The sequence below is a fragment of the Stegodyphus dumicola genome, chromosome 9 (genome assembly GCF_044657685.1).
Source record: "Stegodyphus dumicola isolate Sdum_Otavi_A_Nest chromosome 9, ASM4465768v1".
NCBI lineage: Eukaryota > Metazoa > Arthropoda > Arachnida > Araneae > Eresidae > Stegodyphus > Stegodyphus dumicola.
In genome coordinates this window covers 142,631,519-142,649,211 of record NC_140776.1, presented here as the reverse complement: position 1 = coordinate 142,649,211, position 17,693 = coordinate 142,631,519, and the positions used below count along the sequence as shown (strand labels likewise).

The following is a 17,693-nucleotide window of genomic DNA, read 5'->3' as shown; positions in this document are numbered from 1 at the left end:
ATTATAAACAAAATGCAGATGCATTAAGAAGGTAGCCACAGTACAAAGAGAATGGGAATGTGCACTCTATACAGTAGGAAGACTCAAACAAAAGTTGAAATTTCCTAAGCCAGTATGACATAAGTTTAAAAGCAATACTTTGAAATGAACTGAAACATTGCAATCAGCTATAATAAATTTAATAAAATAATAATAATAATAATGCACCATTTAGCATGCTTTGAGGAAAGTAAGAAACCTTTTCACTAATATGATATATCATAGAGATAAAAGAAAGAATATTATCTAGATCCAGAGGTCATAATCTCACAACTCTTCAGCAAATCAGTTATGACCATCTTTCTTCTATCGAATGTAAAATCTGTCTTCTATAGCTGATTGTACCAACAAATTTTAAATGCATTATTTTTTAAAATGTACAAAAGAAAACACTATTTTTATGTATACTGACTAAAATATTACTACTTATTTAATGTATAAATATATTCTGCATTTTCCAGCATACAACCAAACAGTGACTTGATGAAAAAAATATGGTCAACATTAACAATATGAAGGAAACATTCTCCATTCCTACCTTACATATTTCAAAACTTGATCTTTGAGAAATACTATATATATGTATATATATTATAAATATTATGATACCTTGTGGGCATGATGGTTGCACATAATTTAATGGTGGTGGAGGTAAAGGTCCAATAGTAGGTTCTGAAATCAAGAATACAGTCATTATTAATAACAGAGTTTCCAGTTACATAAATAATATAGAAACATTAAACAGCCGGCCAAATATTTGGCAATAGTTAATATTAATGTATACTTTGCTAATCAGAGAGCTATTAATGCAATGCCATTTCTGAATACTATCTTCATTTAAAAAAGAAAAACCTTTTTACAGAAATGAAGTCAGAATTACTTTTTAAATCTCTATTACCTAGATCTATCAAAAATTTAATTAAGTAAATGTCAAATTAAAAATCACAAACATTAACCATACAAAGTATGACAAGGTGTGACAAATTACCATGCATTCCTCAATACAAGAAATAATTTTTCCTTGAATTATCAGTCGAGAAACATGCAGTCACCTTGCATTAGTGACATACCATTTTTTCTTTACTGAACAGTATTACAAGGTTTCTTTAAACTTGAACTCTGCCTTCTGCTACGCCTATTGTTTTAGCCTTGAACATTCACAAGTATGTTCAGCACTGCTGTGTGATAGCACACAGGAACTTTTGTTTAGAAAAATTTAATTCTGTGTTTCAGGCTGAACTTGCTGCTATTTATTTTGCTATGAAATGGATTAAAAAAAACCTATCTAAGAGTTATAGTATTGTAGTTTATAGTGATTGTTTATCTGGATTACAGGCTTTGAAAAGCTACGATTGTAATAACTCTTTAGTTATGGATATTAAGTGTTTATATAAAGAAATTGAAGGTTTGCATGATATTAAATTTAGATGGGTTAAGTCCCATGTGGGTATTGAAGGTAACGAGAGGGCCGACGTGTTGGCCAAAGAGGCGACTTTGGATGTTTCCGTTGAGTGTTCCGTTGCCAGCCTTCAAGAAAAATGGTTATTACTAGAATCAAACAGTATTATATTGATTTGTGGTATGATAATTGGAATAATTCAAATAGAAGAAAAGAATATGCCTATTATTTAAAACCCATGTTTAATAAAAGTATTTCTTGTCATTTGGATTTTAATCAAATTGTTACTGGACATGGGTGCTTCCCGGTGTATCTTAAAAGATTTGGCATACAAGAGAATGAATATTGTCATAATTGTGAAGTTGTCGGATCGGTAAGGCACTATGTGGAAGAATGTACACTTACTTATGACATACGAAAAAATATAATTTTATTAAGATTTTTACAGGTGCTGAAAAAGAATTTAAATTTGTAAGGGAACTTATGTGTTTTCTAAATAATAATCGCTCTGATGTTGGTATTTTTATTTGATAAAAGTTTGTTTTTAAATTTTGTGTTACAATAATTTAAATTGAGATATTGGTGTTTATATGGAATTTTAACATAATTTTATTCAGTGCGTTATGTGGTGTATTTTATGCTTTTATATAATTATGTATTTTATATGTATTTCATGTAATATGTAATTTCATGTATAATTATGTATTTTATATGTTTATTTATTTATTTATTTATTTATTTTTGCTTGACGCAGCCCTTGTTTGTCATAAAATCTTGTCGATTAGGTGGATGGGGCTGCGCCCTATTAGTACCTACAGCATGCAATGATTATTGTGGTTTTATTACCAACTGTGAGATACTGTAACTTTTGAACTCCATAGTAAAGTGTAATATACTGTACTAAAAAAGAGTGGCATATATGCATTATCCTCTTGCCTTTATCTTACAGATACCAGTAATGGATCATAGCATTTAGCACCAGCACCAAGGTTCAACATCAAACTTCGCAAAAGGATGCAATTTTTAAAGTCATGATTATTCAGCATGTAGATGTAACAAATAATTATGTGGCATTAAGGAAGTATAGTGTCCCAGAAATGGCATTCAGGAAGTATAGTATGTCACAGAAACTAATGTTCGGAAGTGGCAAAAAGATTAAAAGTATCTTAAAATTGCTCATTTAACTAGTAGCCGAGTAGATGCTCTGAGAATACCAAAATAACTATGCATGAAACAGAATTTATGTATGAAAAATGCTAAGAAAAAATAGTTGTCTTTTGTAATGTCATATGAATTAAAGCATGTGAAAAGGCACAAGATCAAAGTGTTGGATGCTCTGAATGGATATTAGGATGATGCTACAGAATGGACTTGTGCTGTGACAATGAATATCTCTTCCAGTACATGAGAAAGAGTTGATTGATTATCAGTGACACAGTATAACGCTTAGAAAGGAAAACAATTACCTTTTAGGGCATACTGGAAATACTGATGACATTTCTGTTTCAATACATTATCCAAATCAACAGTTAAAGAGAAAGGCATCAAAAGTGTATTGTTTTGCATTATAAGCAATAAGAAATGATGATTTATAGCAAAGTCCATTTTATTGACAGAACAAAGATGCAACCCTACATCATCCTAAATCATACAACTATGCCAAAAGAAGAGCTGCTGATGATGTCATATTTCACTACATCAGAAGAGGATGGATGATCAATGAACTGACTTTAGATTGGCTCCATATAGTCTGCAGCAGGAAGCAAAGTGCTCTTTTAAACAAACTTTGGATGTTGATCTTTAATGCTGTTAGAGGCAATCTCACGCTCCCAGGAAAAGAAGAAATCCTGGAACTAAACACAGATCTTGTCATCATTTCAGAATACATTTGCAACTGCAAGTGTTAAGGCCCGTCTACACAAAGCGATTTTCGCGGCCGACTTTCTCGTAGAGCAACAATTTTAAGGATCTGCGCATGCGCCAAAAATCGGTCATATTCTCTGCCGCGATTTCAGACCTGGTGTTCACTGCTCACTAGCGTACGATAAAATCAGAGTCTCTAACCAATAAGATTGCTTTGAGTAATCACGTGCTTTTCTCCTCATTTGGAATAATAAACATGGCTGCATTTCGTTGGAGCGAAACTCAACTAATAGATTTCTATAGAGAAAATGTTATGTTGTGGCACACAAGTAATGTAAATTTTAAAAATAAAAAATTAAGGGATTATCTTATTTTGATAAGATTTGTTTTCACCATTACTTTATATATTCAAATGTTTTCGAATTCCGAGTGAAAATGATTTTAACTCCCCCAAGAAAAGTTCCGAAAACTATTAATGATGCCATGTCATGGGTACTAGATGAAAATATTCAGAAACTACTTGATACTGCGGTCGCACTTATTGAAAAAATTCAAAAAGCAAAATCTCCATTCAAGAATAAAGCAGCACAGAGACTCAATTGACTTCGACGAAAATGGGAGTTAACCAGGTGACAACGTACATAGCTTTTCCGACAGCTCCTACACAAGCGATCATAGCCTAGTGGTAAAGAGCAGACTAGGTTTTCTTCGTAAGTCGAGATCGTGGGTTCAATCCCCCACATTAATTTTGGACTCTCTGCGCCTGGAAGAACTTTTTAATTTAGTTTCTCTATCATTAAATTCGAACTGCATGACTTAAAAGTCACGTTTTATTTTTTCGGCTATGAGTGGGGTGTTTATTGAATTTTAACGTCTTTCTTTTTATTTTTCAAATGGCCGTTGGCACGTGTTTTAGATCTACTGGTCAAAAGAAAGTCAAAAGTCACAAACTCAGTTTTGTGTTAATTAAATTTTGCAAAAGTGAATTACAGCCCAATTTAATTCAATATTGCTAAATTTTATTTGCTGATTAACTGATAGAGTCATATAATCATAGTTTTCAGACTGCATTAGTTATTTAATTATGCTGATATTAGTTTTTTAATGTTCAATAAATATACTACTTAAGATTTTGCACCTTTATGATATTTCTTATTTAAAATTTTTGCACTGAAATTACACTGTTGCTTTGTAATGTAGTAATCTTTATTCTTTATTAATACTTTTTACTAATATTGGTTTGATATTATATGATATTATTGTCTATTTATTCATTAATAAAGGTTTTGATTTAAAGCGCAGTAGTTACTTATTTTTTCTGAAACATGGTTATTTTATTATTTCAAGATTTAAATGCACAAATAGGAGTGCCAGAAAGTGAAATTTAAAAAATAAATAAATAAACTAAAAAAGGAGTAATCTGTGTACTCAGTACACAAAAGAAAAGCTTTTTTTTTTTTTTTAATTTTTCTGCAAGCTAAATTTAGCAAAAAATCAAAATCACGCGGCATCATCTGTAAATATTTTCCGAATTGTACTGTATCGTCAATACGCAACTCCCGGAGCAGGGAATTACGAAGGCACTATGAATTTCTCGTCGTTTGACCCAATTTCTGGTCTAAACACATTTTTTCCCGTTCTGTAGCAGTAGCTAAGTTCAAAATTGTAGCTGTATCTATAGTAGCAATTTAAAATAGTCATCCATTATTTTGACTATTTGACAACACCGTAAGCTTTGTTTACAAATCGTAGACAGTGTGACGATGTAGAGGGCGGGAACACTTCCTTTTCTAGTGATTGACTGAGTGAATTCCTGTACTAACGAGAAAATCGTTCCGTGTGGACAGGCGAGCTATCTCAGATATTGTCGGCCGAGAAAATCGCTACGTGTAGACGGGCCTTAAGACGTGGTAGTGAATAAGCCAGTTAAAGAATTAAAGCAGCTGTACAGCAATTGATTGCTTCAAGGTGGTAAAAACTTCACTCCTTCCACGAAGTTAAAGAAGCCTTCAGTGTGTCTAATTGCAGAATGGATCCAGACTCCTTGGACATGCACATCCAGGGAATAGATTAAGAATGGCTTTAAAAACAAAAACAAAAAAAAGAAAATTTTTTTGTTGTTGTTAGTGTTTAAAACAAATATGTTAAATGAGAGTGAAGAAAGAAAGAAGCAAGAAAAAGAGCTCTAAGAAAAAGAGCAAGATCACAACGACAGTAGCACTTCAAAATCTTTGGACCATTCTAACAACATGAACCAAGTGAGATCTGTATCTGACCAACGAAGGTCTAAATCTGTAACTTTAAAAAATATACTTAGTATATATTATGCATAGTTTTCTGCAATCTATTTTTTTAAAAATGTGAGGCTGGGGGTCATCTTGTATTCAGAAATATGCAGCAATACTTGGAATCATAGCACACTATTATCCATGGCATAACTGTAGCACAATCAAATGCATATCTGAATTTGAACATGTTTAGTTAATGTGTGCATAAATTTTAAACTGATAATCTTATATATGATCACAATGTGGGTCAAAGAGGATCAGCAAAGTAAGTTATCATTCCAATTCAACTGAGATTTCTGAATATTTCCAAAATAAAAAGTTGCACTAGAGGGTCAAAGATTTTATATTGTTATCAATATCCAAAAGACTGTAAGAACAGTAACTAAATCACCATCTAAATCAGCATATAGATACAGTGCAGTTTTACTTATATAACTCGAATGATGCATTCTGGAATTAAAACTGTCACACTTTGTATGTTTAAACAGATAAATTAACATCCTATTTTTATGCATTTTTTTCACAACTAAAAATATAAAATGTTGATAGTGGATGGGTTAGAAGAAATAAAAACGATTGTGATATCACCTAATGTTTATTTAAAAGACTTTAAATAAATTAGAAATTTCAAATTGTTGCAATTGATACAGCATTAAAAGCAGCTCTAGATTATAATATTTTCATTTACATAATGCATTAAATTTTCTATAAAAGAGTGCTTCTCACAGTCAGAGACAATAGACAAATATGTACTATTGATGATTTTTTACTTCTTGAAGAGAAATTTTATGTAGTAATTCCATGCTATTTTATGTATAAAAAGATGTTATGTACTACTTCTGATGATGGGAAACACAATTTACCAAAGACTAAATGTTTATAATTAAAAATAAAGCATCTCACATCTTACTAGAAAACTAAGTAATTTGAGAATGAAATAATAGTACTTCCTTATTATTATGCTCTCATTACAGTGCCAGCAGTCCTCTTGTTAATCAACTGCGACAAAGTGGCAATCCTACTCAGAATTTTTCTGTTGATAGGTGGACTATTAGTGACCATGGTTAGAACTGCTGAACCATAGCAAAGAGGAAGTATAAAAATAATTTTAAAATAGCATAATTAAAACAAAATGATTTGAATAAAGAGCCCCCCAATTACCCTGGATGGTTTGATTAGTATTAACAACTACAGCTTTACCTAGAATACCATCTTTCATAATACAATTATATGAGTAAGCATTATAATATTATTTCATTGTAATATGATTATATTCATCAGATGCCATGTAAAAATTAATTTATCATTTAATCTTATTATTAATTAATATTTTTGCAGTATTCAAAGAACTTTTATGCAGTAAAGGAAGTTAGAAATCTTTTTTGAATCTGTTAAGTTTTTCTTTATTTCATGCTTACCTTTTGGTTTTTCAGGTGCTGGTTTTCCAAGTCCAAATTGGGGAATGTCTCCTCCACGCTGAATTTCTCTGTACCAAACTTTCTGCTGTTCAGAAGTTAGACCTTCAGGCTGCTCAACTTTTCGCATATAGCTGTTGTCCGATTCATAGCCATTTTTATACTCACTGAGAATTTATATAATTTTAAGTTCAGATAATAACAAATAAAAGATGAATTATTACAAGCATAATAAATTAATTGTGAAAATATGTTTGATGTTAAGAAATTTAAAATAAATAAGAACTTACTATGTTGGCTTTGGTACTCTCACCTCAGGCAAAAATCTTTTTGAACTCTATAATATAATATTTACCATAAGATAACAACATAGTAATGAGAAAAAATAAAACAGATATAAATAAGTTCATTAATGTAATAAGAAAAATGTTTATATCCAACCTGTGTGTATGTGATGGTTTAGTCACAGGTATTCAAAAAAAGTAATCAATAAAGGCAGAAAATAAAAAATCCAGATAAAAAGGAAAATATTGTTGGGTGAGTACGGGTTCGTAATAGATTGAATGCATGCAGATCCAATGATAGGTTGATAAAATTTATTTTATCAAAAGTAACACTTTAGAGTTCTAGAATTTTCCACAAAAATTCTCCAGTAAATCTTCAGAGTATCACCGAGTACAATCAGTAGTGACACTTCAAATTAATAAGAACGTTAAACACAATGCAAAGCGTGGCTAAAAAGCGAAGCTAAACTGGAGATAGTACTCAGAACTCACACTGAGCAACAGCTAGTGACAACAACTGAAAGCAGATGCTCTTTCTACATTTATACAGTTTTTACTCAGCCACTGAGATATTCCTAGTATTTTCTACTTCTTGAAATTACTGGAAGGCAATATAAGGGCCGAATTACAGTTACATCTAATACAATGATCAATTACATTTATTCAATTACAATATCTGTTATGGTGATACACAGATAGGAACAAAATGCCAAATGGTCGCCAAGTTTGGTGACTTTCTTGTCAAATTACCGAATATCCATTTACTTTCTTAAATAGACTGGCCCCTGTGTTCTTACTTTCTACCAAAGCTCATCTCTCTAGATTTGCATGTTGCATTACACAGAAAAAATACAATTTCACATATAACTGCATTAAAAGCATCTATTTACATACAAAATTTGTAACAATATTCAGAAAATTTAAATTTTGGAATTAGACGAAAGTTACAGAAATTTTGACTATTTATGAAGTGACTGCTGCTGTCCAAAATGTATTCAAAAGCAATATGATAAGTTGCAACTAGCATCGCTAACACCTGTCATATTGCTCAATTACTTTGCATCATTTACAGATACATTTTTTTTATGAACTTGACCTTCATCTTATATTACGAACTTACATTTTGATACTCCAGGAAAGGATTTTCCCAAGAGCATTTTTACCTGGTCGGTAGCCATTTAAAGAATTACTCCTTTGCCTGCTTCACAGCATATCATATGCATCACTTGACATGTAGCTGTATTTTCAGCAGTGAATGAATCATCAAGCATTATTTAAACTACTATCTTCAAACCAGCTTGATTGTGAATTTTTTGTTTTAAGTTTATGTTTTTTAAAATTATTAAATGCAAAATTTTGTTTATATAAAGATGGATTGGATTATTCAATTATGGCAAAGCACACGAGGGCTATCTGCCTAAAGGGAGGGATGCCTTCGTGGAGGACTTTCTAAGTTTATATAAAGATGAATAAATAGTTAAGAAGTAAATCTTTGTACAGAACACACTACTTGTGAATCAATGAATCACACCAGATAGTAAATACTTTTTACTATTTGGTGTGAATAAAATGAAAGTGTGTTATATCTTTAAAATTAAACATAATTCCATCGATTAATATGGTGCAACTTTTTAATTTCTACACTCCTAAAATTATAAAATGCATTCAAAAGGGACAGTTATAAAAAATTCATATATAGTGAATCATAAATAAACAGATTTGGTGCATGGCAGTTTTGCCAATGACCAAAGCACCAAGTTAAAATTACAAAGACTACTCTATAATATATCCTTTAAAATCCTATCCCCATCCTTTAAAAAAAGCTATATTCATGCCCTTTTTTGCACACTTAGACAGAGGATAATGCAATAACTTATTTTCATTTAATAGTAAACTGAAATTTTTCATAGTTTTAAACATTGGAGGTGGGGGAAGGGAAGATTTCTTACAAATGAAAAAATGAGTTCACCATTCTTATTACTTGATTTTAGGTTTGCTATAATGTCTGGCAACAATTTTCACCAAACAAAGTGAGTAATTGCTAGTTGCTGGTAGAACTGTCATGTACCATAAATTCAAGATATACTTGAAAGATAGCACTAGAATAGAATGCTGCCTTGAGAAATGTATATGTAATGAATTGTAAATAATAATAAGATACATTACTTTTCTAAAGGGATTGCTTATAAGTGAGCATACATAGTTAACAATCCAAATAAAGTTCAAGTATTGTATGCACAAAAACAACAATCAAAATTCTTTATTATTTCCATCATTAAAATAAAGATACTTACTGCTCTGATGTCATTATCAGTCACAGATGATTGTCCAGGCTCATAATCTTCTATAAGACGAGGCCGAACATTATAAATTTCAATGGACGATTTTGCAGATGGGGGATACGCCTGCTTATACCTTTAAATTGATAATATAGAGCATTTAAAACAGCATACACATAGCTATCAGATATTATACAGCAATTAAAGTGATTTCCATTGTAATAAGCAGAAATTATAAAAAACTAATGACAATACGAGTAATTTTAATTTTATTCAAAACATGAAATGAAACAAAAATAAGGAAAATGAAGGATGATTAAAAAAACTTACAAATTATTAGAAGGCTTTGAAGAACTGTCATATCTTAAACGACTATCAAGTGTTGCAGATTTCTTTTTCAACATTTTATCTGTAAAGAAACATATTTTGATTTATATTGTAATAATCTTTTCATTTATGTTGCATTACTTGTTTATTTTTGCAATTTTTAATTAAAAGCAGACATAAAACACACAAGTTAATACTATATAAAAATGGAAACATACATAAATAATTGGTATAATCATATTTATATTATTGTTCCTTTTCCTTAGTGAGAAAGAGATTAACATGCTAACATTTCTATATGCTCTTAAGTTACTATTTCTAATTAATTTTGATTCATTTCAAACATATACTGAAATTGTGTTTAAAATAACAATTCAATGAACCTCAAACATACTGGGTCAAGTAACAGAAGTCAAAATATCTCCATGTTTGACAATGGTGCTACATAACCAATAAGGCATGTATCAGCAGCAGCTTTGGAGAATGTATAAAATGTGCTGTAGGCATTCAGGAAACATTTCAGGAGCTGTTGCAATGAATAAATGGAGAAATTTATCAGACTGACAAAAAGGAATGATTATTCGCTTGTGGGCAAAGAGTGGCAGCACTTCTAAACTATACATATTTAACTATACATATATAAACTATACATATATAACTATACATATAAATTTGTGAACTTTCTGCATCTACTCTAGTGAATGGCACTATATAAAACAAGCAGTGACAAAACTAGCAATCTGACAGCCAATCAAATAATCACACTAATGAACAGTTTGAATTCCAGAATCTGTAGCATGAGGATTCTCTTATAGTATTCCACTGCCACATAAAAGACTCAAGATTAAATCCTACAGTTGTTTATTATCTTCAAGGTCATAAGAAACTCTTGCATTGCTGCATTTCTCATTGGTGCTAACAGATGGTGTAAAGAACAAGCAACTACCGAGCAGCACAAAGCAAGCATACCACTATGTGATTACTACATTGGCAACCCAAAGAACTACATACTTTCATCCACTGGGGACAAATGACAAACTACGTCATACATGCCAAGGCATTCCTTCACAAACATTCCACTCCACAACTTAATGGTGATACACATACTAACATTAAAACAAAAATTTCTCAATCATGCTGTCATGCATCAACAGGTCCAACACATACTGAAGCAGCAGCCACAGACCATCAACGCAACAATCGATCAAATCAATGCACTGAGCTCATTACCATGCTCATAATGCAAGCCCAACTCATTACAAGCAGTCAAATAAAAAATGCTTAGGAAGGGGGAGTGCTCAATAGATAATCTATAAAACAGTTTGAATACCAGAATTTACAGTATGAGAGCTCTTTTGCAATAGCAGTAAGGTATTCAACTATGTAAGAAACCTAGAATCAAATTTCAAGATCAAATTCCAAGATCATTTATCTTGAACGTCATACAAACTCATATGCAGTTAAATTTTTCATCGGTGCTAACAGATGATGACATGAGCAAGCAAGTAATGAGCAGTACAAAGCAAGCATACCACAACATGATCATAACAAAACTGTACAGCACCACAAGCCATAGATGACAGAGGGGAATGGTGGCAGCAGTCATATGTTCAGAATGACTGGACATGCTACAATGGAACAAACAACTTACTGCCAATATGAAGTGCGACACTGACTGTCATACTGATAGTCCTGGGTTCAAATTCTGAAGAAGGTAGTAATGTTTGTAAGGGTATAATATCTGTGTGGCTCAAAATACAATAGCAAACTAAAATTCTTCTCTAGACGTTGAGTGGTAGGGAAAGAGGGGTCAGAGACACCCCCCTTGGACTGTCTCTACGATGTTCTACCCCAAAATTGGAGTGGAAATACACAGTTAGTGCGGTGAGACTATATGTGTATGATCAATAGTAAAATTCTCATATCTTGCCTACTTCTATCTGTATCTGGCAGTATGAAATAAAGGGATACTGAAATTGTGTTTAAAATAACAATTCAATGAACCTTGCTATATATGGAGCTCTGCAACAGGTGGATGGTGACAGTATCTATGCTGTTCATTGGTGGAAGAGGTTCGAATTCGCATAGCGACTCCAAGAATGGACCTTCACTCATTGGCTACAGTTTGCCTTCTTCACCGAATCATGTTTTTTGTTTTATCAGAATGGATGAAAATTGGTGTATATTATAAGAAACAAACATCCCTCAACCATATGTGGACAAATACAAGTTAGCAGAGTAAAATCTATGATCTGAGAAATGATTCAGAGCATTGTCTGGAACCACTCAACATTGTGGATGGCACTATGAATCATGTCATATGTGCATCAGTCTTTGTAGACCATGCACACCCATATATGCAGATTTTATTTTCAATGTAGATGATACATTTTCCAGCACAACAATGCAGGATATCACACAACTAACAATGTACGAAATAGCTTGAACAGCATGAGGAAGACTTTATTGTACTTCCTTAGTTCCCAGATAGTCCACTCTCCCTACCTCAGACTTACACCCAATTACGAATCAATGGAATAACCTAGATCATTTACTCTATAGATTTTTTGCCTTGCATCTTCCAGCAGATCTGCAGCATGCACAATTCCATAATTCTGCAAACACTTTTCAGCATCTTATCAATACTCTCTCAGTCCAAGAAGCTACTATCCGTGCTGTAAATGGTAGTTATTCTGGATATTAAGGGGTGGTCAAATTAATGTCACTTTATCATGACAAAGAAATTTCACATTGGTTCGAAATAATTCACTTACCTTTCCCACTTGTTTCAGGTTCTGAACTATATCCAATTATATACTCTTGTGTATCTAAACAATATAAATTATAAAAGTTAAAAAATAAAATATTATAAATTAAATAATATAAGAATATTCGAATGTAATATGCACAAATAAAACATGAAACAGAAATGTTTTGCAACATGACATATTTTGAATTCACAGTTATTTCAGATAAATATAAAACTCTGGACACAGAAAAAAAAATTATCATTTGAATACATAAAAATTCAATTATTACCATTAGAAGAGTCAGCTTTATGAAGCGATTTGAACATAGTTTTATACCAGTTATGCATATTTTCTTTCTTAACACTCTAAAAAAAAGGATTATTTTATCATAAAATAAACATAACTGTACAATGAGAAAAACTATTTAAAATGACATACAAGAAAATCTTCAGTAAAATTTTATGGGACGTCTTATTTTTCACTTATATCTGATACATTATTATTAATTTAAATAAAACTTAAGTTGAATATATTTCAATTTCAGTTATTTTTTTTTTCTTTAATATTTTGCTCTCTAATTCCTTTCTACAAAGATTATATGTAAAAAGCAAATTTTTCAGTAAAATACAAATATTTTATTTCAAGTTCAATACTTAAAAACTTCTCTCAAAATTTAGTGCTAGTAGATAATTTTGTTCATAATAATAACTATTTCAAAAAGAAGAAAAGAAGGAAAAAGAAAAATTATTTTGCATGGATAATGATGGAGCAAGAAAATTTATGTGGTTGTACATCAGGAAAGATATGAGATAAAGTAGTCTAATATAACTTACATAAAAAAAGCTTGAAAAGCTACGAGGCGTATTCGGAAACTAAGTACCGTTTTGAAAAAAAAAAAATAGTAAAACAATTTTTTCGAATCCAATTTTATTTTTACATGAAAATACATGTCTTAAACTATTTTTCAACATAGTTTCCGCCAATGATCAAACACTTGTCATAGCGGGTGACCAGTTTTTGTATACCATCGTCAAAGAAACTTCCCGCCAGTTTCGATAACCACGACTCCACAGCATTTTTCGTGTCATCGTCAGATCCAAAGCACTTGCCACCAAGCTCGCGCTTCATGTGCAGGAACAAGTGATAGTCGGACGCCGCCAAGTCTGGGCTGTACGGCGGGTGATCGAACTGCTTCCAATGAAACTGTCGAATTAACGATTGAGTGACACCAGCAGTATGGGGCCGAGCATTGTCATGGAGCAGCACAATTCCTTTACTGAGCATTCTTTTTCGTTTGTTTTGAATGGCACGCCTTAGTTTTGTTAAAGTCTCACAATATCGTGCCGCATTAATGGTTTCACCTCTGGGAAGAAATTCAGTAAGCAAAACGCCTTTCCTATCCCAGAAGACAGTGCACATGACTTTTTGTAATGACATTGTCACTTTGAACTTTTGTTTTTTCGCAGAATGAGTGTGTCTCCACTTCATCGATTGTTGTTTAGATTCTGGTGTGAAATGACACACCCAAATTTCATCACCTGTCACAGTTTGGTTTAAAAAGTGTTCTCCCTCATCACTGTACCGCGTGAGAAATGTCAGGGCACTACCAAGTCGCTTTGTTTTGTGAACATCAGTGAGCATTTTTGGAACCCATCGGGAACACATTTTGCGATAATTCAAGCGGTCAGACACAATTTCGAACAAAACAGTACGTGAAATTTGTGGAAATGCCTCTGAGAGAGATGTCATTGTGAAGCGTCTGTTCTCATGAATTGCTTCATCAACTTTCCTTACCAAATCATCGGTGGAAGAGAAGGCCGACCACTCCGAGCCTCGGCGTGGACATTTGTTCGACCTGCATTAAACATTCTTACCCACTTTCTCACCATTCCATCACTTATCGCGTATTCACCGTAAACTTCTGTCACTTGACGATAAATTTCAGCCGGTTTAACATTTCTCGCGTTCAAAAATTTAATCATGGCACGAATCTCACAGTCAGCGGGAGAACTAATTGTCTTAAACATTATGAATGTGCACAGCAAACTGGAAACACAACATAGAGCAACCAAAATGGCGACAATTGAAAGTCAGTGAACAAGAAAGACTAGTGCGCATGCGCGGGACGCCTACCACAAGGCTGCGACGGCGCTAGAATGAAACGGTACTTAGTTTCCGAATACGCTACGTACTAGGTGCAAATGCATTATCAAGTTAATTTAAATAAAAATGTTAACAATTTCTACAAATTAAAAAGGGAAATATTAGCTAATAACTTTCTAAAACTTTTTTTAGAAAAAAGTATGTATTTCATTAAGCATGCCAATTATCTTTTTAATTAATGATTAGTTAATAGTTTTTCTCAAGTGATAAGTTTAATAAAAGGTAAAAAAATTTATAATATTAAACTCCGTATCAACTACAAGACTGAATCACTTGCTTTTATTTATATAATAAATCAGATAATTAAAAATCAGCCTATTATAAAACAACAATACAAAATATTAAATATGTTTATGAAAACTATACATCAAAGAAAACTTGAAACTAATATTTCAATTTATTATTAAATTAATAATCATATTTTTTATAGCACTGAAGTAGAGAAATACGATGGGATTACAAAAAAAAAAAAAATAAAATACATTTCTAAGTCCAATTGGTACTCCATCTTCAGTAGGCCCTATGCCCTCATATTTAGGAGGTGCAGGTATAAATTTTGTGGTAGAAGTTTTTTCTTTTAATACTTCCTTCACTGGAATAGCATAAAATTTATCTGTGTGAACTTTATCTCCATCCACAGTGACTTTTTTATCAAGAAGTACAGCACCAGGAGGAGGCGGCTCATCTAAAAATTGTGACGAAATGTTATATATAGCATAATTAAAATATTATAGTTCAACTATATAATTACTGGTAGTTTTCTTAAATACATATTAATAATATGTGCTTTTTAAAATCACTTGCAGAAAAGTTTCTTTAAACAAGTAATATGTATTACTTGTAGTAAAGTATTTCACTATGCATAAGAGTGAAATACTTTAATGTTACTTACAATATAAAAAGTTCACTGAAATATATGAGAACAAATAAGTTTCTTACGTAAGTAAACTTAATAAAACCAAAATTTTAACATTTCATTCTGCAAACATTTGAAATTTTTAAATAAAAATCTGCTCTAGAAAGAAAATATCTTAGATAGTTGAATGACAATCACTGCTCTATATTAATAACTGCATTTATTTCCGTTAACAGTACTCAATTAGTAATTTAATTACATTTTCTTATTAAAAAAAAAGTCTGTATCAGTTGCATAACATATAACATTAAGAAAATTTTTTGGTACTCTTCTGTTATCAGGACCGCATTCAAGAAATGTATATATGTATGCAGGTGTGTATGGATGCATGTGTTCATGTATGCATGTATATAAGGATGTACATGCGTATGTATGTGTATGCATCTTTGTACATATATTATGTGTGTATACATGCCCATATACATGCACATACGTACATACATTTCTGAATCGGGTCTTGATAACAGAAGAGTGCCAAATTTTTATTAATTATAATAACAAAGCAAATATTTATAAAAATATCAATTAAATACAGTAAAAATTAAATGTATGTTAATTTATATAAGCTACATAATTATTAAAAATTAAAGAATTTAAATAAGTAAGAGAAAACAATGATACAAAATATTAAATATGCTGTGCCATTTTTTATAGTCACACTTTGTCAAAAGCAACACTTTGAGGCAATGAGGGAGGAAGATAATTAAAAACTTCATATTCACCAAAATGGGTGGTTAATACAAGTATGATAGCTTAATAATATACTGTAGGGATATAAAAGTTTTAGGAAGATTCCATTTTTATACATTTTTAAAATAAAAAAGATAAGCTAATCAAATATAATTTATATTACAGTAATGAGTTCATATAAAACATAATATTTAAGTGGCATGTTTTGAGTGATCACATGAGTTTAGTGTATGTAGATATTAAGTTATATGTTTACAAAACTCAAATACAAAATATACATGTATATAAAATTCCAATGTTCTATTTATATGGAATATGATGAGATGAAGCCTTTCAACTTCAGTAATATTCTATTATATAACTGATAATGCTCTCCTTAGTAAATATAGTAATTATTGCAGAAATATTTTAGATGCTGTTAATTTACAATGTAGTATATGTACTTTATATTCAACTGTCTAGATCTGTCTAAATTTTTAAACAGTTTGCTGTGCCATTCTTGAGCATACATAGAAGTATTAATTAATTGCTTAAGCAGCTTATATTCTCAATACAATCACCTGCATTATCCTCTGAATCCTAATGCAACATATAAGAAAAATTATAATATCTTATTTTACATTAGAATAGCAAATATGGAAGTGACAATTATTTTTTATATAACATGAAGATCCTCAGAAGAAACTTTAATGTTTGCTTTTGAATCTATAATATAATAATGATTATATCTATAATATTATTAAAATATCAAAATATTTCTGTACTGTTGCTTTAAATATAAATATTAAAAACCTGTGTTGAGTATGATAACCAATGATAATACTTTTAACATTTTTAATATTTCTGTTTTGGTTTCAGTCAGTTTTTGTGCCATCAATCCATTTTTTAGAATTCAAAAAATTCTGACTATTAAAATGAAAACTTCAATTTTGCAGAAATTTCACATATGTATGCAATATGTAAAGTATCATTCATGATGCATATGACATCAGGAATTTTAAGAAGTTCACATAGTTAGATAAGAGTCTGAATACAAATAAGAATATTTACCTGTAATAACTGTATTTGGAGTAAATGCTAACTTTGTTCCACTTCGGAAATAATCTTCAGGTTTATGACTTGGCAAAGATGAGCTATGTTCTCTGTGTTCAGAGGAAGTGCCATTACTTCCATTCTTTAAAATAACAATTATTAATTAGACAAAAATATTAAAAATTAATTACATGAAAATAAAGATCACACAAAAGAATTTTATGATCAAAATGCTAGCAAACAACTAC

The 17,693-nt window shown here is 31.2% G+C and overlaps 1 protein-coding gene across 7 annotated transcripts in view; it reads right to left on the bottom strand.

The window, feature by feature from the left end:
* Positions 1-17,693, bottom strand: part of LOC118203215 (uncharacterized) — a 216,513-nt gene that overhangs the window by 39,003 nt on the left and 159,817 nt on the right. For all 7 annotated transcript variants that reach the window (XR_015043104.1, XM_085824172.1, XM_085824168.1 and 4 more), the window contains 9 exons: positions 17,464-17,587; positions 15,290-15,492; positions 12,934-13,009; positions 12,669-12,722; positions 9,898-9,976; positions 9,583-9,703; positions 7,295-7,341; positions 7,008-7,171; positions 649-711 (listed from right to left, as the gene is read on the bottom strand). Coding sequence is in view for 6 of the 7 variants with exons in the window: in XM_085824172.1 (XP_085680298.1) it covers positions 649-711; positions 7,008-7,171; positions 7,295-7,341; positions 9,583-9,703; positions 9,898-9,976; positions 12,669-12,722; positions 12,934-13,009; positions 15,290-15,492; positions 17,464-17,587 (931 nt within the window). In the remaining variant the exon portion in view is untranslated. The remainder of the gene's footprint in view (positions 1-648; positions 712-7,007; positions 7,172-7,294; positions 7,342-9,582; positions 9,704-9,897; positions 9,977-12,668; positions 12,723-12,933; positions 13,010-15,289; positions 15,493-17,463; positions 17,588-17,693) is intronic.